Source organism: Mustelus asterias, chromosome 10 (assembly GCF_964213995.1).
Source record: "Mustelus asterias chromosome 10, sMusAst1.hap1.1, whole genome shotgun sequence".
NCBI lineage: Eukaryota > Metazoa > Chordata > Chondrichthyes > Carcharhiniformes > Triakidae > Mustelus > Mustelus asterias.
In genome coordinates this window covers 102,448,984-102,474,950 of record NC_135810.1, presented here as the reverse complement: position 1 = coordinate 102,474,950, position 25,967 = coordinate 102,448,984, and the positions used below count along the sequence as shown (strand labels likewise).

The window sequence follows — 25,967 nt, the reverse complement described above, 5'->3', positions numbered from 1 at the left end:
AATTGTAGCTGGATTGCTAATCTGTGTTCTTGACTTTACCTCAGCTCTTCTGAACAAAAAGGAAAGATGCACTTATATAGCATCTTCCATGACTTTATATTTCATCATTCATCCCACTTTACAGCCAACTAAATACTTCTGAAGTATAACCATCAATGATTGTCCTTGTTGCATGCTGCCTGATTATTTCAATGCACCATACCTTTTATTTTCTACAGCTACATGCGTTATGTTAAAGGGTATATCGAGCTTCTGGGTGGCTTGCGTGATACCTTCACAACTGCTGCACCGCCATACACTGACACAGCTTTGCGAGGACATTGATAATCACTGATCCAGTATAGAAAACATGGCAGCCAAATGACATACAGCAAAGTCACACCAATGAGATAATGACAAGATAACATTTTGCAATGTTGGTTGTGGTGTAAATATTAGCCAGGATGCTGGCCAAAGTCTTCAACATAATGTGATGGCCATGGGCTCACTTCCATCCACCTAAGGTGAAGGATGGGGGCTTGTTTAATGTCTCATCCAAAAGTTGGCACTATTAATAGTGCAGTACCCCTCAACGACACTGGAATATCAACCTAGATTGCCTCTGGAGTGGAACTTGAACCTACAACCTTCTGATTCAGAGCTGAGAGTGTGTCCAACTGGGGCACTGGTGGCAATGACGAGAAAGAGTTTCTTCTCCTGACCACTGGCCAGGGACTCAGGCTTGAAATCATGCCTCTGCAGATGTTGAGTGAAAACAGAAACATGTTTAGAAGATGCTTTGCACAGTCAAATCACCTACAAGGTACTAGACTTCTACCTACTGTTCACAGCTCAAATATAAAGAACAGCCATGTGGTTAGAGTATTAGCAAATATCAATAGAACAATGTTCTATGCCTCTGAAGAGGATGCGAGAAATCTAAATAATTCTAATAAAGACTGTGATATGACTCTATTAGAGGGATATGGCCCAAACGCAAGCAAATAGGACTAGTTTAGTTTAGGAAACCTGGTCGGCATGGATGAATTTAAAGTTTATTTATTAGTGGTACAAGTCAGCTTACATTCACACTGCAATGAAGTTACTGTGAAAAGCCCCTAGTCGCCACACTCCGGGTACTCTAAGGAAGAATTTAGTATGGCCAATGCACTTAACCTGCACATCTTTGGACTGTGGGGGAAACCGGAGCACCCGGAGGAAGCCCACGCAGACACAGGGAGAGCATGCAAACTCCACACAGACAGTGCCCCAAGCTGGGAATCGAACCCGGGTCCCTGGCACTGTGAGGCAGCAATGCTAATCACTGTGCCACTGTGCGATTGGGGCTGAGGGGCCTGTTTCCGTGCTGCATATCTCTATGACGTGCTATGATATCAGACTGAATACTTTGATAGGTACGCTTAGCATTTTGAATCTTAAGTTCTATTGTTTGGAGGTCAGCCTTTATTGTTCACATGTAAGTTTAATTGAAATGAATCTCTGAGATGTTTTAAAACTGTGAGCCACACTGACCACCAGTAATACAACCTACTTTTGCTTTCTTGATGATGATTTCATTTCTGTCACCTTCGGTGAATCGCACGTGTTGTATACAGCATACGTCACTCATGGATCGTTCCTAGTAAATGACTAACCTACTGCAGCTAACAGTTTGTGTGTCTTAAAAGAAAGGTTGTAGTATGTTACAACCGCAATCTAGCTCCCTCTCCAGGAAAGACACAGAAAATAATGACATTCTAATATTGCAGGATGAATCCACACAGTGCTGTAAAGGATCACCCACACATAAAAATGTTTTCATTCTTTCAGCTGGTGTTGAATATTTAGGGATTGATGTGTGACAGATTGTGAGTATTGGTGTCCGTTCTATATCATAGAAACCCTACAGTGCAGAAGGAGGCCATTCGGCCCATCGAGTCTGCACCGACCACAATCCCACCCAGGCCCTACCCCCACAGGCCCTACCCCCACACATATGAAATCATACTCATTAACTGTTGGGTGCAATGCCGTTGGCGGCACAGTGGCACAGTGGTTGGCGCTGCTGCCTCAGCGCCAGAGACCTGGGTTTGATTCCTGGCTTGGGTCACTGTCTGTGTGGAGTTTGCACATTCTCCCCATGTCTGCATGGGTTTCCTCTGGGTGCTCCGGTTTCCTCCCACATTCAGAAAGACGTGCTGGCTAGGTGCATTGACCCGAACAGGCGTCAGACTGTGGTGGCTTGAGGAATTTCACAGTAACTTCATTGCAGTGTTAACGTAGGCCTGACTTCTGACTAATAACTAAACTTCACTTCTTTTTAACTATGTGCTTATCTCTCCAATCTGCTGTTAAACATTACTCACTCCGTCCATCCGATTACCTGAGCAATGGTCAAATTAACCCCAGAGGATGTCTCAACTTAAAGAGTCACATTTTGTCCTTGCCTTAGCCCAGTCATGATCACAGCAACCACTGAGCTCCCCCGATATCAGTCACCTCTACACAGAAATACAGGAAGAGAATTCTTTCAGTACAGGTTCACCGCAGAATAGTGAGCTGGGAATAAGAGGCTGGGTTCTTTATTTGGGTGAAGAATTTCATCTTCAGGTAAAATTACATTGACCGTGAATGATCTCTCAGTCTCTTAGTTTGTGTTTCAGAATCAGCTGAAAAGGAAGAATAGGCAAAGTGTGCCGGTCAGAAAAACTAGGAGGGTTTGGGGAGGGTGGATAAGGGGGCAGTCAGGAAGGTAAGAGCTGTTGGGGGGGGGCAGTCACTAAAGTAAGGGGGAGGTTGTAGGGAGTAGGCGGGCAGTCATGAAGCTAAGAGCTAGTGGGGAGTAGCGGTCAGAGCAGTCACTAAGGTAAGGGAGGAGGTTGCGGGGCATGGTGGGGCAGTCACTAAGCTAAGAGCTGGTGGGGGGGGGAGTAGGGTCGGGGCAGTCGCTAAGCTAAGGGGGAGGTTATGAGGCATGGGGGTCAGTCACTAAGCTAAGAGCTGTGGAGGGAGTAGGGAGATTAGGGGGGCAGTCAGTAAGGGCTCAGGGGTGAGGATGGGAGGTGAATGAATGGAGATGCTTGTGTGGTGGGACAAGGAAACATGATGATGTGTGAGGAAGAATGTGTCAGGACAAGGTACAAAGCATTGGGTTCTGACACTGACAGTGGTGAGGGCTGGGACAACAAATAGGAAAGTCACCAAGAATCGCAGCAGTAATGAATTCCTTTGTAAATGCGCTAACCCGCTCACTAAAGGCTGATTTTGGTGAGTGGGGAGAGGATGGTCCATGGTTGCAATGAACCTTAAATGGCCACGAGGGCCGCCCAGGGTCAATAAAGGCTCCAGGGTTTGATGTCCTGAAAACAGGAACTTGCTGTGACATGTTGTTGTAAGACGCTACCTTTCAATATTTGTTCAGCTCGCTGGTGAACTTAACCTTTCCTGGCCACAAGCCGGTTAACGAGGCGGATCAATGGTTTTACCAGCTAGAACAGCAGCCTGCCCTGAGGTCAAGTCAAAAATAAGTGCCAGAAAAACCCCACCTCCCTATGGATAAAGGTTCCCCTCCAACAAGGAGACCACAGGGATTCTCGCGTCACCTTCATTCTGCGAGTTAGCAATATTTCAAACCATTTCAGTGCTAGAAAGCCTCTCGCCGTAACAAATAGTGGGATCATTTAAGAGGATTGGGATTCGTTGTGGGAGGTTGGTCACAGATACGATGGACCGAGTGGCCTATCTCCCTTCGTAAGAGTGAAATCCTGGGGATCTGAAATAAAAACTTAGCAGGTCTGTGGAGAGAGAGAAGCAGAGTTAACATTTCGAGTCCAATATGAATTCCAATGGAGAGTCATGTTGGACTGGAAGCATTAACTCCACTTCTCTCTCCACAGATGCTGACAGACCTGCTGAATCCTTCCAGCACGTTTCTGCTTTTATTTTATCTTCCAGAGGCTGTGTAAAGTATTATTCACCCTCTCCTTTCCGTCTCCTCATGTACTCTATGAACTGTATGTTTTGTCTGTATAGCGCGCAAGAAACAATACTTTCCACTGTATACAAATACACAGAATCATGTAGAAGGAATGTACAATGAAGGAATATTCTCCCACTGTGCAGAAGGAGACCATTCGGCCCATCGAGTCTGCACTGACAACAATCCCACCCCAGGCCCTATCCCCACTCATTTATCCCGCTAATCCCATGAACCTACGCATCCCGGGGACACTAAGGGGCAATTTAGCATGGCCAACGTATATAACCCGCACATCTTTGGACTGTGGGAGGAAATCGGAGCACCCGGAGGAAACCCACGCAGACACGGGGAGAATGTGCAAACTCCACACAGACAGCGACCCAAGCCGGAATCGAACCCGTCCTTGGAGCTATGAGGCAGCAGTGCTAACTACTGTGCCATCCTGTGACAATACTAAATCAAATCAAACCTTTGCTTGTCTTATTTATTTCCCTTAACAAACACCAGTAACACTGCTGTGTGGAATTAATCGATAGTCACCCCTTACATGTAATTTTAAAAAGGATTAATTATAGTGTAAAGCAGGCAGGGGAGCGATCCTATATCAGCCTGAGTTCTCTGAGTTCAGAGCTTGCCTGCTGCAATTTATAAACAGAGCCACGTGTGTGTAGGGCTGTGCAATGCCTTCACCCATTGTGCCTCTTATTACTCTGCATTCCGCAGAATATCGTTTTGGGGGAATTGTAATGTGAAGCATGCTTGCAACATCAGAACACAAGAAGCCGGGGGTCCCACAGGGCGCGTCCTGCTGGAGATTCTCGGCGCCCCTTTGATTTAATGCCCAGATTTGGCAGTGTGGGTTTTCCAGGCGATTGCAGGGAGGGGCAGGGCTGGAGAACAGTAACCCCCAAAAGCAATGCTATTAGTGGAGATCATTCTGAGAATTCCCCATCCAGCTTCAACTGCCCATTCTGCATTGATCAAGTTACAGCGCGACCAGGAGTTATTCTGCTGAAATTTCTTTTTCATTTTTGACAAACTTAAGTCTGGACTCTTTTTAACTTTTCGCAGTATTCGAGAAAAATACGAAGCGCCAAACAACTGAATCAAAAGTCTCTTTTTAGGCACCGTGCTTACAAATGTTAAAATCCAAAATCACAAGGGAATATACACACTAGCATTCTCTTTAACAGTTGGGTTTCTGCCCGAGGGGGTTGGTCCTCAGTACAGTGTCCTTTCCGACGGTCGGTGCAGACTCAATGGGCCGAATGGCCTCCCCTGCACTGATTCTTTGATTCTAATTCATAAAGAGGTCTGTTATCACTCTCTCTCTATTTTTTCTTCCACGGATGCTGCCTGACCTGCTCAGGGTTTTTTTTTTAACTCAACACTTGTGTTTGCTGTTATTTCTCAGTAAAGGTGGGGGAAATAATTGGAATGCCCCCTGCAGAGTGTGGATGAACAACTGACTGCAGGTTAAAAACCCAACTCCAGTGACTCAGTGTCATTTAGAAATCAGCCCCCCTCCTCCCCCCCCCCCATAACACACCACCCACACACACACAGATATACACACATACACAGACTTATGGTACCATGGCACAATGGTTGGCACTGCTGCCTCACAGCGCCAGGGACCCAGGTTCCATTCCCAGCTTTGGTCACTGTCTGTGAGGAGTCTGCACGTTCTCCCCGTGTCTGCGTGGGTTTCCTCCGGGTGCTCCGGTTTCCTCCCACAGTCCGAAAAAAGGTGCTGGTTAGGTGCATTGGCCGTGCTAAATTCTCCCTTAAGTGTACCCGAACAGGCGCAGGAGTGTGGCGACTAGGGGATTTTTCACAGCAACTTCACTGTAGTGTTAATGTCAGCCTACTTGTGACACTAATAAATAAACTTTAAAGAGACAAGCACACAGAGACACGCGTATACACAGACAGACACACAGACATGCACATGCATACACGCACAGACATACAGATAGGCGCACAGACACACAAGACAGAAACGCAGAGAAACACGTATATACATACAGACAAGCATGGATGCACACATAGAGATACACACACACAGACACAGTACACACAGACACAGATATGCACACATACACATATACACATACATACACAGACACACTTCTCCCGCCTGTGTTACCCTTTAGTTCAGTTACGACAAATCACAATTACAGGAAGGGTGACAGATGATACTCCGGCTGCTGAAACATGGAACTTTAACAACAGTGCGCTGCATTTCAGGCAGCCGAGTATCCCCTCACCCCCCCCCCCCCCTCAACACACACACATAGAGCTGAAGAATATAAAAGGAACCCCGATACTGAAGCACCATGTAAGTTGGAAAGGAAACCGGCTGATATTGCGAGCGCTTTTTATTTGAGAAGGGGTCAGAACCCGGGGGCAAACAGCAATATCTCCGGCATTTTTTAAAAATCGAGGTGTCATTCCTCGGGATTTTTGTTGAAAATGATGTTAAACTATTTTAGAGGATGCTGGGGGGATGTGGGGGGAAATGCCAGCCCTTCCTTCAGGAGTACATGCACTGGCATGTTAGACAATAATGTACCTGATGCGCTGAATAGCATGTAATCCTCTGCCCCTCCAGCCCCCAAAATAAAGTGACTGCACCTCCCACACGCACACACACACTGTCAATTCATCCGGTGTGACAGAAAGGACAACCATTCCCATCTGCACATGTCCCACCAGTTCTTTGCAGGAGTTATTTGACGGAAGGAAAGTACACCTTACAAAGCAGAACCCAGCATCAGTCTCTCCTTTCCAAAACAAAACGTTCCACTCTCATTTCCAGAAGTGTAATGATTCCAGTTAAGGGATGGAGCAAGCAAAGTTTCCCCTCCACATTCATCCTGTAAATAAAACTCTGCCCGCCGAGATCAAATAAACCCCCTTTTAATTGGCAACAGTTTGGGAACCGGGAACCTGTCTTCTACCTGAATATCCTCACATCACCACCTCCTGCACCATTCAAAAGTAATGAGAACTTCGCGAAAGTGTTTAGAAGGCTAGCCTGGGAGGGGATAGCTTGCCCGCACCGAGGGCCACTTCCACCGCGGCTGTGTGCTAGTAAATGATCGGTGGTCTACCTGAAAGTTCTTGAACAAGGCTGAGAGGCGAGTGATGTGCAGGCTCAGACAGCGGGACGTGCACCTGGCTTTGGACACACTGTCGGTGGCCAGCGATTCCTCCTGTTTGCGAGCAGCCCAGCTCCATCCGGCTGTAATCCACAGAACGAGGGCCAGACGGGCAGCCAGAGCACTGCAGCCAGCCATCTGATGCCAGGAGAAGGCTCGGTGGGCTTTTGCTTGAAATGTTTTAGCAAGTGGGGGAGGTGGTGAGCCTGTTCTCAGTGCCTTCCACTTCGCACTCTCGCACACTCACATCCCTCTCTGTGGCTGCACTCAAAATCTCTTGCCGCCGTCCCCCAAAGGCAACACAGAGCTCTCAATTGGTTCAGTACCGTTTGACTGACAGTCTGGGACGCCCCTGCCTCCACACACACACACACACACACGCTCCTGTAGATGAACAACATTAACTCCCGCAATCTCAAATAAAATCACTGCAGAAAACGCAGGAGAAGCTAAACTGATCATTTTAGCTGGGCCACTCATTATTAACTCAGCATAAGTTGCCATAATGGGTTATTTCATGATAAGTACCTTTTTGTAGCTTTAAGCATAACACGATCTTCTGGAAAATTAAAAATAAACCTAATCAAAAGTTTCAAAGTTATAGCTTCAGCCTGAAACAGATATTGCAATTAAATTGTACATAAGTGTAGTGGAAACATTGAAAGCAATTCTTCCCAATGTTCATAGAATCCCTAAAGTGCAGAAAGAGGCCATTCGGCCCATTGAGTCTGCACTGACCACAGTCCCACCCAGGCCCTATCCCTGTTACCCCACGTATTTACCCCACTAATTCCCCCTAACCTACACATCTTGGGACATTAAGGGGCAATTAAGCATTTCCAATCCACCTACCCTGCACATCTTTGGACTGTGGGAGGAAACCGGAGCACACGGAGGAAACCCACGCAGACATGGGGAGAACACATAGAGACGGGATTTTCTGGCCGTGCTCATCCCAAGATCGGAAAATCCCACTCGAGGTCAAGGGACGTTTGCATGGTCCTATCCTGCCTGCTACGATTCCTGTGGCAGACAGGCCAGGAAAATTCCGCCCATAATCTCATTTTATTAGCCTAGACTGTGCCCTGGGATGGTATGGAGTGCAATGGCAGTGCAACTTTTAACCTTGCTCTGTCAGGGTTTCCCCTGACTCCCAGAAGAAGCAATACAAGAGCCTTTAGAGGAGGCTGTATAACAATGCTTCGTTTTGACCCAGAGTGCTTGACAAATCCACTGTGAATGTGCATTTATATAGCACCTTGCATAACCGCAGAACATTCCAAATCACTTTACAATCAATGTGGTCCTTTTGAAACGTGAACGTGTTTATAATGTAAGGAGGCGTGACAGACAATTTGCATACAGCAAGCTTCCACAAATAGCAACATGATAACGACCAGATCATCTATCTGTTCCAGTGATTTAATTGAGAGATCACTACGGACTTGGACACCGCATTCTCTGTTCCACCTTCTTCCATCGGGAAAAAGATACAAAAGTGTGAGGTCACGTACCAACCGACTCAAGAACAGCTTCTTCCCTGCTGCTGTCAGACTTTTGAATGGACCTACCTCGCATTAAGTTGATCTCTCTCTACACCCTAGCTATGACTGTAACACTACATTCTGCACGGTCTCCTTTCCTTCTCTATGAATAGTGTGCTTTGTCTGTATAGCGCACATGAAACAATACTTTTCAATGTATGCTAATACATGTGACAATAATAAATCAAATCAAATCACCAAGGATAATTCCCCTGTTCCGATTAAAAGGGCATCCACCTGAGAGTTTTTTTCATTAAATCAGCACCTTTAATGGCTTAGTATTTCTTCAGTACAGTACAGCAGTAAAGGGTCAGTCTGAATGATGGGCTCAAGCCTCTGGAGTGGGTCCGGAACCCACGACTACCTGACTCAAAGGCAAAAGTGCTACCATTGGCCAAAGACTGACACCCTGCTATGGTGTCAATTTTAATTTTACATGTTTTAAACCAGTTCCTGAGCTTTTTATTTGTAAACATACATAGACCTGATTTTAAATGTTCAGAGAGGTGGGGGAGATGTATCTGTGCTCTCTGAACATTAACATGCTAATCATGAGGATGGGAGCATTGTAACCGCACCCACACAGAGATCAGACTGGGATAAATTGGAATGTGGGCATTATAAACAAGTATCTCCTGGCTTCAACCAGCACTGCAGATGCTGCAATATTAAGGTAGAAAACCCATAATTTTGTAATCGCCTTCACTTATCATCATCTTAAGAACAGAAAGCTTTATCTCATGGTAAGTGATGCAAGCTATCACTAGCCAAGGCCAGTGCAAGCATGTAACAAATCCTTTCTGTAACAAGAGCTTATTTAGTACTTAAATAGCAGTTGACTACAAAACAGTCTTGTGCACTATAAGGAACTCCTGCAATCACATACTTGTGCAGATTGTACACATTTCTGAAGATATATGTACTGCCAAAAATGCCATGAATATATATATCTATACTGTAATCACTATGACAGATCACTGAGTCCATCAGGTGAGAGGATTTGTTTGCAATGTGTACTTAAGTCAGTTATACTTGCAGTACAGTAAGTATTCACAGTTAAACAAAACCTGTGAAAGGAATGTTGATAATATTCCAATTATAACTTTTATCATGGACTAATAAGCCAGCGATCCAGGCTAATGCTCCGGGGACTTGGGTTCAAATCCCACCGTGGCAACTAGTGGGATTTGAGTTCAGCAAATAAAGCTGGAATATAAAGTTCAGTCTCAGTAATGGTGACCATGAAACTTCCTTTACGGAAGGAAAGCCGCCGTTCTTACCTTGTCTGGTTTACACATGTCTCCAAATGCACAGCAGGCTTACAATGTTGCAAAATGAAACAGGAGCAAATCTGAGGATTGGAGTGTTTTTAAAACCAGCAAAAAGTTCACGAAAGGAGAAAAGACGGATCATGAGAGCAAACGAGCTGGAAATATTAAAAAACAGATTGCAAAAGCTTCTGACAGTAAATAAAAATGGAAGAGAGTAGCTAAAATACACATTGGTCCTGTAGAACCACTGACAGAAGAAATTTCCACGGAGAAAGGAGAAATAGCAAAGGCGTTGAAGAAATATTTTGCGCCTGTCTTCACAGGAGAAGGCGCAAGTTTAATCTGAAATAAATGGTAACTCCGAAGATAAAAAGTCAGGAAATTAATACCAGCAGCGAAAAAGTATGGCAAAACTTATGGGACTAATATCTAACAAAACCCCAGGACCTGATGGCCTACACCCCATGTTTTAAACTAAACAGCTGCGTAGATAGTGGATGCGCTAGCTATGATTTTCCAAAATTCCCTAGATTTGGGAATGATCACATTAGATTGGAAGTAGGCAAATATCAAACCACTTTTCAAGAAAGGAGGTGAGAGAAAACTACTGACTAGTTATCCGATATCAGTTGTTGTGAAAATGCTGGAATTTATTATTATTGCTTAATAAGAGGCATGTCAAAGCTTTTCATCTTGCACTCATCAGACACTTAACAAGAATACCAACATACAGAGAAAACAACAATTTATACTATGTGATTGATTCCCCAGGTCAATGCTTGACCAGTCAGGGTTAAGCTGCCTGGTTTAAATTTCAAATAATGCCTGGCAGTTAACTGACAGTCAACATCAATCAGTGCAAATATCCATGGCAATGCCTCTACCAATTAGAGTCCACTTGCCAACCAATCAGCACTCTCTTCTCATATAGTATAAACTATTGTCTTCCCCTTATACTGGTATTCTTGTGAAGTGTCCCAACAAGGAAGAAAGAAAATTACAGCACAGGAACAGGTCCTCTGACCCTCCAAGCCTGCACCGACCATGCTGCCCAACTGAACTAAAACCCCCAACCCTTCCGGAGACCATATCCCTCTATTCCTATCTTATTCATGTATTTGTCAAGATGCCCCTTAAAAGTCACTATCGTATCTGCTTCCACTACCTCCCCCAGGCACCCACCACCCTCTGTATAAAAAACTTGATGAGTACAAGATGAAAAGCTTCAACATGTCTCTTTTTTTAGCAATACCCAAGTCCTGTACTGCCAAATAACTAATCCATTATTAAGGAACTCTTCACAATATACTCAGAAAAGCATAGTATGATTAGAACAAGTCAGTATGGTTTTACTAAAGAGAAATCCTGTTTGACAGATTGATTAGAGTTTTTTGAGGATGTAGGAGGGTAGGTAAAGGGGAACCAATAAATGAACTAAACTGAGATTTCCAAAAGGCATTAGGTCAGGTCTCACACAAAAGGTTTATAGGCAAGGTAAGAGCTCAAGGAGTTGGGGGGTAATATTTTAGCATGGATATAGGATTGGTTAATGGATAGAAAGCAGAGAGTGGGCATAAACAGGGTCTTTTTAATTGGCAGGCAATGAATAGCAGAGTGCCACAAGAATCTTTGCTGGGGCTTCAGCTATATTAATGACTTAATGAAGGGACAGACAGTAAGATAACAAGGTTTTCAGATTAAACCAAGCTAGATGGAAAGATAAGCTGTGGGGAGGGCACAGGGAGGCTGCAAAGAGATACAGACCGACTAAGTGAGTGGGCAACAAAGTGGCAGATGGAAAATAATGCAAGGAGGTGTGAAGTTATTCACTTTAGTTGTGAGGAGAAAAGCAGAATATTATTTAAAAGGTGTGAGACTTGGAGGTGTTGATGATTAAAGCGATTTGGGTGTGTTTGTACAAGAAATGCAGAAAGTTAACAAGTGGATGCAGCAAGCAATTATGAAGGCGTTTTGACCTTTATTGCTAGGGGATTGGAATGCAGGAATAAAGGAGTCTAGCTATGGGTGAGGCCGCATTTAGAATACTGTGTGCAGTTAAGAAAGGATATATTGCATTGAAGGCGGTACAGCGAAGGTTCACTAGATTGATTCCCGGGCTGAGTGGGTTATCCTATTGTGAGAGACTGAGGAAATTGGGCTTTTATTCTCTGGTTTTTAGAAGAATTAGAGGTGACTTCATTGAAACCTACAAAATTCTGAAGGAGCTTGATAGGGTAGACACTGATAGATTGTTTCCATTGGTTGGAGTGTCTAAAACTCGGGGCACAATCTCAGAACAAGGGCAGAATCATAATTTCAGTTTTTCCTAGATTCAGGGAGGTGCCAAGGGCCTGGAGAATTGCAGATATTACACCCTTGATCAAAAAACGCAGTAAGGATAAGCCCAGCAATTTCAAACCAGTCAGTTTAATTTCGGTGATTGGAAAGCTTCTCAAAACAATTCTCTGGGATAGAATTAATAGTCGGGCGAATAGGAGATTTGATAGAGGTGTCCAAGATCATGAGGGGGCTGGGCAAGGTAGAGGAAGATGCAGAGATACTTCACATGATTTGGGCAGGCTGAGTGTGTGGGCATATGCATGGCAGATACAGTATAATGTGGATAAATGTGAGGTTATCCACTTCGGTAGCAGTAATAGGAAGGCAGATTATTATTTGAATGGATGCAAATTGAGAGAGGTGCGTCCTCAGTGGTGTCATTGTGCATCAGTTGCTGAAAGTAAGCACGTAGGTCCAGCAGGCTGTAAAGAAGGCAAATGGTACGTTGGCCTTCAAAGCAAGAGGATTTGAGTATAGGAATAGGGATGTTTTACTGCAATTGTATAGGATGTTGGTAAGGCTACACCTGGAGTATTGTGTGCAGTTTTTGAGTCCTTATCTGAAGAAGGATGTCCTTGATATAGAGGGAGTGCAGCAAAGGTTTACCAGGCTGACTCCTGGGATGGAAGATCTGTCATATGAGAAGAGACTAAGTCAATTAGCACTGTATTCATTAGTGCATGAAAGAGTGAGAGGGGATCTTATAGAAACTTATAAAGTCCCAACAGGATTAGACAGGGTAGATTCAGAAACAATGCTCCAGATGGTGGGGGAGTCCAGAACTAGGAGTCATAGTTTGAGGATAAGGGGTAAACCTTTTAAGACTCCGGTGAGGAGAAATTTCTTCACCAAGAGGGTGGTGAATGTGTGGAATTCACTACCACAGAAAGTAGTTGAGGCTAAAACGTTGTGTGATTTCAAGAATAAATTAGATACAACTCTTGGGGCTAAAGGGATCAAGGAATATGGGAGTGAGGTGGGATCCAGATTTTGAATTTGATGATCAGCCATGATCAAAATGAAGGGCCGAATGGCTGATTCCTGCTTCTAATTTCTGTGTTTCCATCAGGAGAAACTCTTCCTTCTTGCAAGAGGATCACGAGCGAGAGTGAACAGATTTAAAATGATTTGTGTAAGAAGCAAATGTGATATAAGAAAAACAGCGAGTGGTTCAGGTCTAGAAAACACTACCTGGAAGTGAGGTGGGGGCAAGTTTGATCGAGGCATTCAAGAGGCAATTAGATGATTACTTGAATAGAAACATCGGAAAAGACAGGGGAATGGCTCTAAGACATAATGATCACTTGGGGAGCTGGTGCAGACAAGATGGGCCAAATGGCCTCCTTCTACACCATAACACTTCTGTGACTTCAATGAGGAGAAATGATTTCACTCAAAGGATTGTGAATCGTTGGAAGTTCCTAGCCCAGAAGGTTGTGGATGCTCCACCATTAAATATATTTAAGGGTGGGTTAGACAGATCTTTGGCCTATGAGGGAATTAAGGGAGACGGGGAGCAGGCAGGAAAATCGAGTTGAAGCCCAAGATCAGCCATGATCGCATTCAATGGAGGAGCAGGTTCGACGGACCAAGTAGCCTACTTCTGCTCCTATTCCTTGTGTTCTTGTGTTCAGTGTGGTTGATTCTTACCTGTTCTCTGCAATGATCTAGCAAACCATTCAGTTCAAGGGCAGTAATGTGGCCTTGCCAGCAAAGCCCAGATTCCCATGAAAGAAAGCTGGCACCAGTCGCCTTGAGCACACAATGGTTGATACGTATATTGTACCAGAAAAGTTCGGGCAGTAGTAACTTAAGTTTGGCCACTTTTAGACATAGCATTTCAAACCTACACAATATATATAAATTGCTAAAAAATATTTAAATGGAAACTTTACTTGTGTTTGAAAAACTCAGTCCACCTGACTCACTCTTGCGACAGCGCAACTATTGTCTTTTGAAAAGCATTTAGACAGTTACATGGGTAAGATTGGTATAGAGGTTTATGGGCCAAACGCGGGCAATTTGGACCAGCTTAATGGTAAAAACTGGGCGGCATGGACAAGTTGGGTCGAAGGGCCTGTTTCCATGCTGTAAATCTCTATGACTATGACTATGGCTATGAGGAATATTCCAAGCTGGCATGGTGGAGTCAGGCAGAGAGCAGAAAGGAGCACAGAAGGGCAGGGGAGGAGGAGGGAGAAAGGAAATGTTGGAAAGGGGAATATGAATAAGATGGTGGAACAGCATGGTGGCACAGTGGTCAGCACTACTGCTTCACAGTACCAGGGACCCAGGTTCCATTGCGGCTTGTGTCACTGTCTGTGCCGAGTCTGCACATTCTCACCGTGTCTGCATGGGTTCCGGTTTCTCTCACAGTTTGAAAGATGTGCTAGTTAGGTGCATTGACACGAACAGGTGTCAGGCTGTGGCGACTAGAGGAATTTCACAGTAATCTCATTGCAGTGTTAATGTAAGCCTTACTTGTGACTAATAAATAAACTTTACTTTTACTTTACCATGCCACCCTAAGTGAGGGAGGGGGGTATTCTTTAAATTTTGCAATGGCTGTGCCCTTCCTGTTGAGGAGATAAGATTTGTTTCTATGGAGGATCTTATATAGACTGCTTTCAAAATCTACAATTAAATCACTCTCCAACCTTCTAAACCTAAGGGAATACAAGCTAAGTTTATGCAACCTTCCTTCTTAATTTAATCCTCTAAACCCTGGTGTTATTCTAGTAAATCTGCATTGTTTCCCCCCCTCCACTATATCCTTCTTCAGATTAACCTACAAGCTGAACAAGGTACTCCAGATATGGTCTCACCTTGCTCCAGTACAACTGTAGGATCACTTCCTCCCTTTTCCCTCCCACAAGGGGAGGCAGTGACTAAGTGGTATCATCACTAAACTAGTAATCCAGAGACCCAGAGCAAGACCTGGGGACCCGGGTTTGAATCCCACCACGGCAGATAGTGAAATTTGAATTTAAAAATCTGAAATTAAAAGTCTACTGATGACCATGAAACCATTGTCGATTGTTGTAAAAATCCATCTGGTTCTCTAATGTCCTTTAGGGAAGGAAATCTGCCGTCCTTACCTGGTCTGGCCTATGTGTGACTCCAGAGCCACAGCAATGTGGTTGACTCTCAAATGCTCTAAAATGGAGGGCAGTTAGGGATGGGCAATAAATCTGGTCTAACCAGCGATGCCTACATCCCATGAATGAATAAAAAAAACGACAAACGTTCATTAAGCCTTTTTGGTTACTCATTCTAACTCATTCATTGTGGGGCAGCATGGTGGCACAGTGGTTAGCACTGTGCTTCACAGCACCAGGGACCCGGGTTCGATTCCTGCCTTGGGTCACAGTTTGTGCAGAGTCTGCGCATTCTCCCTGTGTCTGCGTGGGTTTCCTCCGGGTGCTCTGGTTTCCTCCCACAATCCAAAAGACATGCTGCATTGGCCATGCTAAATTCTCCCTCAGTGTACCCGAACAGGTGCCAGAGTGTGGCGACTAGGGGGATTTTCACAGTAACTTCATTGCAGTGTTAATGTAAGCCTACTTGTGACACTAATAAATAAACTTTTAATAGCTTTTCCAACAAAGTTTGTTTTTAGAGACTGGTTCATTACAATCACTGAGTAACTTTCATTCCAGGCTACTTTCATACGGAGTTCTGCATTAGGCAATATTTACCTTGCAATCGGACAGAGACACGCTGAAAATTGAGGAATCAAAACAGAATAACAACAAAATTGAGGTCTCTGCTGTTTGGCCAGCAGGCAAGGATGTTAAAACTTGTCATGTTGCTATGCCTATTTTGTGCAAGAGTGCAAAGCAGATGTTATTTTGAAGTATTGTTTTTAGGTTCAGATTCATAAAAGTCTGTGGAATCAGCTGTTGTTGTGATGGCCATTAAAGGAGAGTGTAGGACAATGGGGTTGTCACATAGCGTTAGTTCCACAGTCAACAATGTGATAAACGACCAGTTAATCTGGTTTTGGAGATGCTAATTGAGGGACATTTATTGACGAGAACACAGAAAGAATGCTTCAGCTCTTCTTCAAATAGGGCCATGGGCTTTTTAACATCCACTTAACATCCTATCTGAATTGACATCCCATCCGAAAGACTGACTATGTGGCACTCCCTCATTTATATTGCTGAGAGTCTAGTCTACATCGAGTGTCAAGGTGGCACAGTGGTTAGCACTGCTGCCTCACAGCTCCAGGGACCCGGGTTCAATTCCAGCCTCGGGTCACTGTCTGTGTGGAGTTTACACGTTCTCCCCATGCCTGCGTGGGTTTCCTTTGGGTGCTCCGGTTTCCTCCCACAGCCCAAAGATGTGCGGGTTAGGTTGATTGGCCATGTTAAAATGCCCCTTAGTGTCAGGGTTTAGCAGGGTAGATGTGTGGGGTTGTGGGAATAGGGCCTGGTTGGGATTGTGATCAGTGCAGACTTGATGGGCCGAATGACCTCCTTCTGCACTGTAGGGATTCTATTCTATGAGTGAAGCAAAGTGAGAACATAAATATTGAACGCGACTTGCTGGAGGAGGAAGAAGAGCCACTGAAGTTTGGAGAGTGTGAAGATACTGGGGAGTGCACTTTGTGCAAGACAAGATGTTGGTATTTCCAATTAGGTTGAGGTAGAAAGGAGCTGAGGAGAGTGCAGAGATGTTGAGATTTGGGGTAGTAAGGGAAGAATTAAATTCTGGACGGTGCTGGAAGCAGAGATGGAAATTGCTATATTGGTAAGAGAGAAGACATGGGGAGGGGTAGTTAAGCTTGGAGTCAAAATGTATACTACACAGCCTGATTCAAGCAGATAATGTTAGAATAGAGTGCTTCAGTGTACCAAGGTGATGGTAAATTGTGGGTCCTGCGTTGAGCTAGATTGCAACAGTGCAGAAAGCCAGATGCACAGGATTATAATGGGGCTGGAAGAAAAAGTTATGGTGTCATTTCACAAGGGGATCAGGATCACTCTTGTAGGCAAAACACAAGTGTTTAGCAAAGCAAACACCCAAAGCTGAATCATGTCTTCCCAATATAAAAAGCACATACGTACGCAACCATCTTTTTCTTTTTCTGGCATAATCCAAGTTGGAATTTCTTCTGCTCATTCGGCACGGTGGCACAATGGTTGGCACTGCTGCCTCACAGTGCCAGGTACCCCGATTCGATTCCGGCCTCGGATCACTATCTGTGTGGAGTGGAGTTTGCATGGTTTCCCTGTGTCTGCGTGGGTTTCCTCCGGGTGTTCAAGTTTCTTCCCCCAGTCCAAAGATGTGCAGGTTAGGTGGATTGGAACCATAGAACCCTACAGTACAGAAAGAGGCCATTAGGCCCTTCGAGTCTGCACTGACCGTAATCCCACTCAGGCCCTATTCCCACAATCCCACACATTAACCCCGTCAATCCCCTGACACTAGGGTCAATTTAGCATGGCCAATCCACCTAGTCCGCACATCTTTGGACTGTGGGAAGAAACCGGAGCACCCAGAGGAAACCCACGCAGACACGGGGAGAACATGCAAACTCCACACAGACAGCGACCGAGGCCGGATTTGAACCTGGGTCCCTGGCGCTGTGAGGCAGCAATGCTAACCACTGTGCAACCATGCCACCCCAAGGCCAAGGTAAATTGCCACTTCTTGTCAGGGGGACTTGCAGGGGTAATTAGGGATTACGGGGATAGGGCCTGGATGGGTTTGTGGTCGGTGCAGACTTGATGGGCTGAATGGCCTCCTTCAGCACTGTAGGGATTCTATGATTCCCCACCAAGCAATAGCCGAGTCATGTGAGTTGGGGGAAAGAGCAATGCAAGAGGTGAAAGCAAGGAATTGTTGAAGCGCACTGTGGCTGAGCTTCTCCATGCATTTCCTCTGTGAGTGGAGCACATCTTCCCATTAGTGATCAGGATGTTGAGTTGGTTCGGCCCAACTGGGTCAATTTCTCGAATTTGGAATGTTTGGTGCGAGATTTGGACCACCTGAGTTGACCTCGGAACACTGGGAAAGAATTACTTTGTTCGCCATCTGCAGCAGCATCATAAATACATCGCCAAATATGTTTCAGTATCACAAAGGGACCAGAGAAACCTTTCCACCTCACTTCCCTGTCATTTGGGCTCACTAACCGCTGTTATGAAATGGTCTGACGTTCAATAAATTTAGCTAATTTGAACTTTCCATGCTGTAAAAATTCGAGTATGCTTCACTGAATTACATACTGATGTCTGTTATGGAACCTCTGACATGACACTACTTTTGGATAATTCTATTTTGTGCTAACATTTTCATTTTCCTTCATAAACATTTCACTTCAATTCCCTGCCAACTGCTCTGCTGATTTCAGATTGGTTTTCATCACCCTATCAATTTCAGGCAGAATAGAGCAGGTAACTACGAATTCGATTTTGTATTCCATTTAATCCGAGCAACTACTGCAGACTCCGGCCCAACCTTCTGGTGAAATATTTTAGTAACTAATTTCAATTTTTACACTCGCATCTCTCTTCCCTTCTCCATCTTCCACTGTTCAGTTATCATAGGGCGGCACGGTGGCACAGTGGCTAGCACTGCTGCCTCACAGCGCCAGGGACCCCGAGTTCGATTCCCAGTTTGGGTCACTGCCTGTGCGGAGTCTGCATGTTCTCCCCGTGTCTATGTGGGTTTCCTCTGGGTGCTCCGGTTTCCTCCCACAGTCCGAAAAGTTAGGTGCTGGTTAGGTGCATCGGCCATGCTAAATTCTCCCTCATGTACCCGAACAAACGATGGAGTGTAGCAACTAGAATTTCATAGAATCCCTACAGTACAGAAGGAGGCCATTCAGCCCATCGAGTCTGTACCAACCACAATCCCACCCAGGCCCTATACACGTAACCCCATATATTTACCCTGCTTATTCCCCTGACACAAGGATCAATTTAGCATGGCCAATCCACCTAACCTGCACGAGGGGATTTTCACGGTAACTTCACTACAGTGTTAATGTAAGCCTATTTGTGGCACTAATAAATAAATGTTAAACTTTAAATATCATATTGTGAGGCACCTCAGCTAAAACAAAACATGCAACCAGCCCACACTTGCACTCATTGTCTTACTCATTCTCCTTTGCAGGTCAGTGAGAATTTCCACCTCATCTCTCTCGATTTCTTTTTTAATATATATAAATTGAATGTAACAACAACAAACAATGATCTACAGTTATGTAATCGCATTTCACATGGAAAAACATTTCAAGGTGTTTTACAGAGAGGTTTAAGGAAAAACAGATGCTGGGGCCAAAGGAGAGATTAGGAACTGATGCTCAGAAACATGGTCATTGAGGTGGATTTTGGGACGTTTCTTAAAGAAGCAAAGGGGTTTTGGGAAAGCATTCCAGAGCACGGGCTCTAAATGCCTGAAGGCATAGGAACTAATGGAAGGGCAATGAGGCAGGAGTCACAGAAATGGAAAGTTCAGGTGAGGGAGAGGTTGCGGGGGCTGGATGAGGTTACAGAACCAGCATGTGGTTTAAATACAAGCAGTAGAATTTTAATTTTGAGGCATCACAGACCAGGAGCAAACATATGCTTGTAAAGAGAAGGAATTGGGTGAGCAGGACTTGTGGGAATATCTGATATAAGCCTCAGAATTTTAGATGATTTGGCTTTAAAGATGGTGAAGGACGCTTGGTTGGCCAGGAGAACATTGGAATTATCATGTTTGCCAAAAACCAAGGAGTTCAGTTCTGGGCGGACAGTGGCAGGAAGCGATACAGATGTGGAAGTCCCTCTGTCTTAATGATGAAAAGGTCATGAGATCAGAAACTCAGCTTGGAATCAACCAGGACATCAAACTATCTGATTCAGCTTAAGAAAATGGCTGGGGTGGAGGATTTAGAGTTGCTGGTGAGGTCTACCGCCATGTCTTCAATGGATGTCACACTTGGGTAACATGCAGATGAGGAAGAAGAAGAGACCAAGTACAGTTTCCAGGGGATCTCAGGAGTTGACAGTTTGAACAATGGGATGAGAAACCATTACTATCGAAAATCAGGTAGATAAGCTAACAAGCAAGAATAGTCCCTAACAAGCAAGAGTAGACCCTCCAAGCTGATCAAGGGAAGAGGTGTCCAAGAAAAAGGGTGTGGTTGACATTGGCAAAGGTCGCAGAGATGTTGAGGAGAATAAGGAGATTGAGGCAACGCACCATGGTTACAATCACAGAGAATGCCATTCAAGAATTTAGTTAGGTGGGTTTGAGTGACAGGGGAGGGGCAGAATTACAATTTCACAAAATTCAAACAGGAATTTTGAGGAGACACATCATCTTCTAAGGCAGTTGGGAGGAAAGCAGATTCAGATTGGCGATGGTTGTCAATGATTACGATGGTTAGCACTGCTGCCTCACAGCGTCAGGAACCCGGGTTCGATGACTGTGCGGAGTCTGCACGCTCTCCCCATGTCTGCGTGTGTTTCCTCCGGGTGCTCTCGTTTCCTCCCACTGTCTGAAAGACGTGCTGGCTAGGTACATTGGCCATGCTAAGTTCTCCCTCGGTGTACCTGAAGAGGTGCCGAAGCGTGGCGACGCGGGGATTTTCACAGTAACTTCATTGCAGTGTTAATGTAAGCCTATTTGTGACAACAATAAATAAGAAAAAGGATTGATTTTATTGCAACATATACAGGAAGCACCAGAACTCAGTGAAGGAGAATTAGATTTTTGCCAAAATAATCCTTTTGTGCTTTGCATGAACCAGTATGCATGGGAAAAACCCTACTGATGTGGATCATTATTCATGTAAATTGAGTTTGTGTCTTTATATGCTCTGTTTGTGAACAGAATTCCCACTCACCTGAAGAAGGGGCTTGCAGCTCCGAAAGCTTGTGTGGCTTTTGCTACCAAATAAACCTGTTGGACTTTAACCTGGTGTTGTTAAACTTCTTACTGTGAAAAACCCTACTGCCAGATCACCATAGGTTAAAAGAGCCTTCCCTCTTACTATACATGATTTAAAGTTGCTTGAAGAACCTCACACCATCTAAACAGCTTAATAGTCTTTAACATCAAGCTTAAAAATAGGCTTCATCCTAAGCTTCAATGCAAAGCTCGCCAACACCACATCAAGTGAGCTACAAGTAAGAAACCAAAAACACGTAAGTATATACATATATATTATTTATTTGATGTGGCTGGGTTAGATTTATTATCCAGCCCAAACTGCCCTTGAACTGAGTGGCCTAGGTTTTTTTGAATTCATTCGTGGGACATGGGCGTCGCTGGCTGGCCAGCATTTATTGCCCATCCCTAGTTGCCCGAGGGCAGTTGAGAGTCAACCACATTGCTGTGGCTCTGGAGTCACATGCAGGCCAGACCAGATAAGGACGGCAGGTTTCCTTCCCTAAAGGACATTAGTGAACCAGATGGGTTTTTACAACAATGGTTTCATGGTCATCATTAGACTTACAATTCCAGATTTTCAATGAATTGAAATGTCACCATCTGCCATGGTGGGATTCGAACCCTGGTCCCCAGAGCATTACCCTGGTCCTGTGACAGTACCAGTACATCACCACATCCCCTTATGATGCCTCTCCAAGGCACTTCGCAGGAGCAATACCAGACAAAATTTGATACCAAATCACATAAGATGTCAGAACTAGCAGCCAAAAGCTTGAAGAAAGAGGGAGGTTTTAAGGAGATTCATAAAGGAGGACAGATGGGCAGAGAGATTTAGCGAGAGGACTCCAGTGTAGGGGGAAGGCCACCAAGAGTTGAGTGAAGGAACAGTTGAGGTCAGTAAAAATGGAACACAGAATATAAATGGTTTGAAAGTATATATGGGGTTATAGCCCATCCCTGGGTGTGAATGAGATTCAAAGACCACACCAGTTTCATTATTGGGGTTCATGCTTGCATTCCAAAAGAATCCTAGAATTATACAGTGCAGAAGGTGCCCTTCGGCCCAACGAGTCTGCACCGACACGCTAGGAACAGCTGAACTCCCACCTAATCCCATTTACCAGCTCTTGGCCCATAGCCTTGAATATTATGATGTGCCAAGTATTCATCCAAATGCTTTTCAAAGGATGTAAGGCAACCTACCTCTACCACCCTCCCAGGCAGCGCATTCCAGACCGTCACCATCCTCTGAGTAAAAAGGTTTTCCTCACATCCCTCCTAAACGTCCTGCCCCTCACCTTGAACCTATGTCCCCTCGTGACTAACCCTTCAACTCAGGGGAACAGCTGCTCCTTAGCCACCCTGTCCATGTCCCTCATAATCTTATACACCTCAATCAGGTCGCCCCTCAGTCTTCTCTACTCCAATGAAAACAACCCAAGCCTACCCAAACTCTACCCAAAGTGTATCACAACATGGAGACACAATTCTCTCTGCACTTAGAAGGGTCAGATCCTCATGAAGAGGGAACAGGAGTGTAAAACCTTGTTCCTTGCTTCACAGCACTCCAAGCAATGATCTTACTGATAGCATCCTCGCGTTGGTTGCCTGTGACAATCCAGCATATTGCACAGTTCCGCTGGGTCTGTCAGCTTTTTTTACCAAGAGGACAACATGGTCTTTAACTTTCTCAGAGTGGCAATCACTGGCAGATTGCCAACCGGGGCAGTGTGGTGGCGCAGTGGTTAGCACTGCTGCCTCACAGCACCAGGGACCCAGGTTCGATTCCCGGCTTGGGTCACTGTCTGTGTGGAGTCTGCACATTCTCCCCGTGTCCGCTTAGGTTTCCTCCGGGTGCTCCAGTTTCCTTCTACAGTCTGAAAGACAAGTTGGTTAGGTGCACTGGCCATGCTAAATTCCCCCTCAGTGTACCTGAACAGGCGCCGGAGTGTGGCGACTAGGGGATTTTCACAGTAAATTCATTTCAGTGTTAATGTAAGACTACTTCTGACACTAATAAAAAAAACTTAAATATACTTAAAAATCGGGAGGGACTCATTGAGATTCCAAAGTCCCTGTCTCACCTGACCATCCTCCCTCAGGTTGGACGAGAGGGAGTAGTGAAGGGCACCCTGTATTGATGCAGAGTGACTGGAGCACAGAGGGGAAAGACATGCCCCCCTTTTACAGTATTAACTGCCACAGGGGCAGGAGATTCAGAGGGTATTTGAGAAAAAAACGTTATCACTCAGAGGGTGGTGGGAATCTGGAATGCACTACCTGGGAAGCTAGTGGTGGCTGGAAACTTTACAATATTTTAAAAATATTTGGATAAACACTTGAAATATCATAACATTCAAGGATATGGGTCAAGTGCAAGAAAATGGTATTAGTGCTCCTTTAGTGATAGACTTGATAGACCGAAGGGCTTTTTTCTGTGCTGTATGACAGGACAATGTAAAGGGAGATGAGTAAGTTTGAAAGACAAGCGTGGGTTCAGACATCTGCTATGGGGATGGAGTCGGAATGGAGGATCGTGGTGTTGGGGGTGTGCCAGGCGGGGTTCCGTCTGGGTGTTTAAAATCGTTATTCTGGAGTTAGAAGTTTTTCTCGAACTCTTTCAGAGTAATTAATTTGCACTATTTCAAACAATGCTACACTCATGTGTGCCCTGGATATTTTACAATTAATTTGCTGAACAAACTTTAAAAAAAAATTTTGCTTAACTTTTGCTGCAACCGGAAGTAAAGTCCAAAGATGTGCAGGTTAGGTTGGGTTGATTGGCTGTGATCGATGGTCCCGTAGTGCTGTCTGGATTAGTAAGGTAAATACGTGGGGTTAAGGGGATAGGGTCTGTGTGGGATTGTTGTCGGTGCAGGCTCGATGGGCCGAATGGCCCCCTTCTGTACTGTAGGGATTCTAAATGCGCTGGACTTGTTTCAGAAAAGAGATTAAATTAATCCATCCCAGGATATGCTCTGGTTTCCTCCCACAGTCTGAAAGATGTGCTGGTTAGATGCACTGACCGTGCTAAATTTTCCCTCAGTGTACTCGAACAAGCGCCGGAATGTGGCGACTAGTGGATTTTCACAGTAACTTGATTGCAGTGTTAATGTAAGCCTACTTATGACACTAATAAATAAATAACATAAGAACATAAGAAATAGGAGCAGGAGTAGGCCATCTAGCCCCTTGAGCCTGCCCCGCCATTCAATAAGATCATGGCTGATCTGAAGTGGATCAGTTCCACTTACCCGCCTGATCCCTATAACCCCTAATTCCCTTACCGATCAGGAATCCATCTATCCGTGATTTAAACATATTCAACGAGGTAGCCTCCACCACTTCAGTGGGCAGAGAATTCCAGAGATTCACCAGAGAAGAAGTTCCTCCTCAACTCTGTCCTAAACTGATCCCCCTTTATTTTGAGGCTGTGCCCTCTAGTTCTAGCTTCCTTTCTAAGTGGAAAGAATCTCTCCACCTCTACCCTATCCAGCCCCTTCATTATCTTATAGGTCTCTATAAGATCCCCCCTCAGCCTTCTAAATTCCAACGAGTACAAACCCAATCTGCTCAGTCTCTCCTCATAACAGTCCAGTGTGAGTGTCAGTGAACAACATCATCCAGGTGGGCATTTTAAAGTTAACAAAAAATGCGACTAAAGACCATACTGCTGATGTGAAACTTGCCGTTCATTCGGTTTTAGCAATGACTGAATTGCACAGGTCCCACTGCATGCTGTGTGGATCAGCCTCATGATTCACACTGTAAATACAACCAAGAATTCAGTCTGACTGGATGGTAGGCTTTACAGTGTTCTGGGGAGGGGAAACCCAAATCGTACCTATTTACCTGTCTGCAAGATGGACTTGTTTTTAAAACAAATCTTTTGTCCACTCACACACCATGTGAGTTTGGGAGAACTGCGAAAAGTAAAAGACGTGAAAGTAAGTTGTGGAAATTACGCGCAGTGTGTGGACATACCAGCAGGTTAAAGTCCAAGTTATTTGGAATCAGGAGCTTTCGGAGCGCTGCTCTTTCATCAGGTGAGTGGAGCCATTCCCACTCACCTGAGGAAGGAGCAGCGCTCCGAAAGCTCCTGATTCCAAATAAACCTGTTGGACTTTAACCTGGTGTTGTGAGACTTCTTACCCCAGTCCAACGCCGGCATCTCCACATCATGGACATACCAGGGAAGAGCTAAAGGGGGAAATAAGCAGAGGACCAAAAACTTTAACATGCCAAAAGAAAAATAATTGGTTTCAGATTCCAGCATCGGCAGTAATTTGCTTTCAACCATAACATGGCTCCAGCCTTATGAAAATAGGTGATTATTGTTGGTAAACAGACACCCAGCTATATGCAAACTCATGTACACACCCAAAAATACACATACAAACACATTAAGCGATAGTAACAGGAAACCAATGATCATAGATTGAGTTCCAGACTCCTACCACCTCTTGGGTGTAAAAGCTTTTCCCGTCTAAACCTTTAATTCCCAGGAACGAGGTCCACGTTTCAATCACTGTTATCAAAATTGACTTTTGCTCCAAAAGATACTCAATTCAGTGGGACAAACCCAGAAAAGTGCTGGAAAATCTCAGCAGGTCTGTGGAGTGAGAAACAGAGTATAACTCTCCTTCATCCCCCAGCACTTGTTTTTTTAATTTTAAACCTTCCAATGTCCGCAGTATTTTTGCTTTTATTTTGATTGAATGGTGCGGATTCTATATCGTCTGAAACAGAGTTATATTTGTGTTCACAGAACAGGAATGACAGGATTAAGTCAATA

At 44.7% G+C, this 25,967-nt stretch overlaps 1 protein-coding gene across 2 annotated transcripts in view; it reads right to left on the bottom strand.

Moving 5' to 3' along the window:
- The window catches only part of anos1 (anosmin 1), a 211,744-nt gene extending 204,343 nt beyond the window's left edge, over positions 1-7,401 (bottom strand). The window contains exon 1 of one of the 2 annotated variants that reach the window (XM_078222865.1): positions 7,075-7,401. In XM_078222865.1, coding sequence (XP_078078991.1) covers positions 7,075-7,260 — 186 coding nt within the window. In that variant the 5' untranslated portion in view covers positions 7,261-7,401. The remainder of the gene's footprint in view (positions 1-7,074) is intronic. The other variant, XM_078222864.1, reaches the window with a different exon arrangement.
- Positions 7,402-25,967: the final 18,566 nt, after the last annotated feature.